The 1,923-nt window shown below is 58.6% G+C and overlaps 1 protein-coding gene across 1 annotated transcript in view; it reads left to right on the forward strand.

Annotated features, from left to right (window-relative positions):
* ASB16 (ankyrin repeat and SOCS box containing 16) overlaps window positions 1-1,923 on the forward strand; it is a 6,882-nt gene extending 4,959 nt beyond the window's left edge. Inside the window, exons 4-6 of the mRNA XM_006776905.2 lie at window positions 2-180; window positions 533-646; window positions 1,173-1,923. Coding sequence (XP_006776968.1) covers window positions 2-180; window positions 533-646; window positions 1,173-1,358 — 479 coding nt within the window. The 3' untranslated portion in view covers window positions 1,359-1,923. The remainder of the gene's footprint in view (window position 1; window positions 181-532; window positions 647-1,172) is intronic.

The raw sequence follows: 1,923 nt of genomic DNA on the forward strand, positions 1-1,923 counted from the left end.
GGCTGCGGGGCCCTGGCCGAGCTCCTGCTGCGCCACGGGGCCTGCGCTGGAGTCTCCAACGCAGCGGGCCACACGCCCATGGACTGCGTGCTGCAGGCGGTCCAGGACACCCCCAACTGGGAGCCCGAGGTCCTCTTCGGGGCACTGCTGGACTACGGGGCCCAGCCAGTGCACCCTGAGGTGCGTAGGGAGAGCCTGTGAAGGGAGGGTCCAGTTGGGTGGGGGGATTGTGCCTGTGGAATTGCCCCACGCAGCGGAAGAGAGGGGGCCAAGAGACTGCGAGCCCACCTTTTGTGGCCAGAGGTCTGTCCCCACCTTGGAAAAGGCCAGTGGGGGCTATGGGGGAAGTTATGCAAAGGAGAAAAGAGGTCCCAAGGAAGCTAGCTGGGGCCAGGAGGTTGTGGAGCAACCTTGAAGGCAAGGTGAACTGCGCATGGGAAAGTATGAGGAGAGACTCCGACCAGTCTCTGGATTTGGGTCTGCCCCTGGTTGGGAGAGGCATGTGCCCCTGAGACCCTCTTTTGATTCCTAGATGCTGAAACACTGTGCCAACCTCCCTCGGGCACTAGAAGTCCTACTTAATGCCTACCCTTGTGTTCCATCCTGTGATACCTGGGTGGAGGCAGTACTCCCAGAGCTGTGGCAGGTATGTCCACCCCAGGGGCACAGATCCATCCTGGACTCGGGGGCGTGGGTGGGGGGGAGCGATGGAAAGAAAGGTTGGGCCCTAGGCCTATCCCTCCAGAATGGGCTTTCCGGAGGGAGGGTCAGGAGGGCCCCTGGGCTGGAGGAGGACAGGCAGAGTGAAACCCCTGAATTCTGGGTTCCCTCTAGCCCCTAGCAGCTCAGAGCAACCTCTCATTCCGCACCCCTCTCCAGCCTCGCTTACCTGCATCAGCACAGACATTTCTTAGGCATCTCTGACTCAGTGTGCACCGTGCCAGCATCTTTGGAGTGGGGATGGGTGCAGACATGGCGGAGACAGGACTCCGAGTGTGGTCCCAACTCCCATGATCCCTGCAGGGCCTCCCTGGCTCTGAATCCGAGTCCTTCAGGATGCACCAAATTTGACATGTTGCAAAATCCTAGAGCCCTACCACTACGTAGCCCCCAGCTGGAAGGGCAGAATTAAGGGTATCGGGCCGTCTGACCCTGTTCCACTCCTGGCCTAGGAGCATGAAGCCTTCTACAGCTCGGCTAAGGCCATGGTGAACCAGCCGAGGCGGCTGCAGCACCTGGCCCGGCTGGCTGTGCGTGCTCAGTTGGGCAACCGCTGCCGGCAGGCTGCCGACCGCCTCCCGCTGCCCCAGCTCCTCAGGGACTACCTGCTGCTGCGCGTGGAGGGGCGCATCCAGTGAGCACCCGGCCAGGCTGCCCCCACAGCTTGTCCTGCTTTCTCCATCCATCCGACTCCCCCCGCCCCAACCCTGGGCGACCAGACCCTGGGCCTCTGTTTATACTCCACCTCCCTCCACTGACTCCTTGAGACAACTGCTGACCAGCCTTACCTGAGCTTCAGCTCCTCTCTTTGAGGGAAAGGTCTGCAGACTCAGACCTCGGCCATCTCATCCTCTTTGCCCAAGTGGATGATGCCTCAAGCCCGGAGGTGGTGACTGTTGTTGTAACCCCTCATCTTCTGCCACCAATGTATCTGAAATCAGTTTCCTATAGAGTGACAGGCTCTGCCTCTAGTTGTACTGCCTCTGCCCAAAGTGTCATTGTCATTTGAAGGGAAAACCTCACTGGTCTTGAAACCCATGCTCTTGAAATCTTTGTTCCCAGGTGTTCCCCCTCCTTGACATACCCTTCCCACATTTTTTTTTCTTCCCCTGATTGAAGCTGATATCCTCAAGACAGCTCAATAGCACTGTTTGATCAACCTAGCAGGTAGCCTTCCTTGGTATCATATCTATCTTTTAAAAT

This window comes from Myotis davidii, unplaced genomic scaffold (assembly GCF_000327345.1).
Source record: "Myotis davidii unplaced genomic scaffold, ASM32734v1 scaffold109, whole genome shotgun sequence".
NCBI classification, from domain to species: Eukaryota; Metazoa; Chordata; class Mammalia; order Chiroptera; family Vespertilionidae; genus Myotis; species Myotis davidii.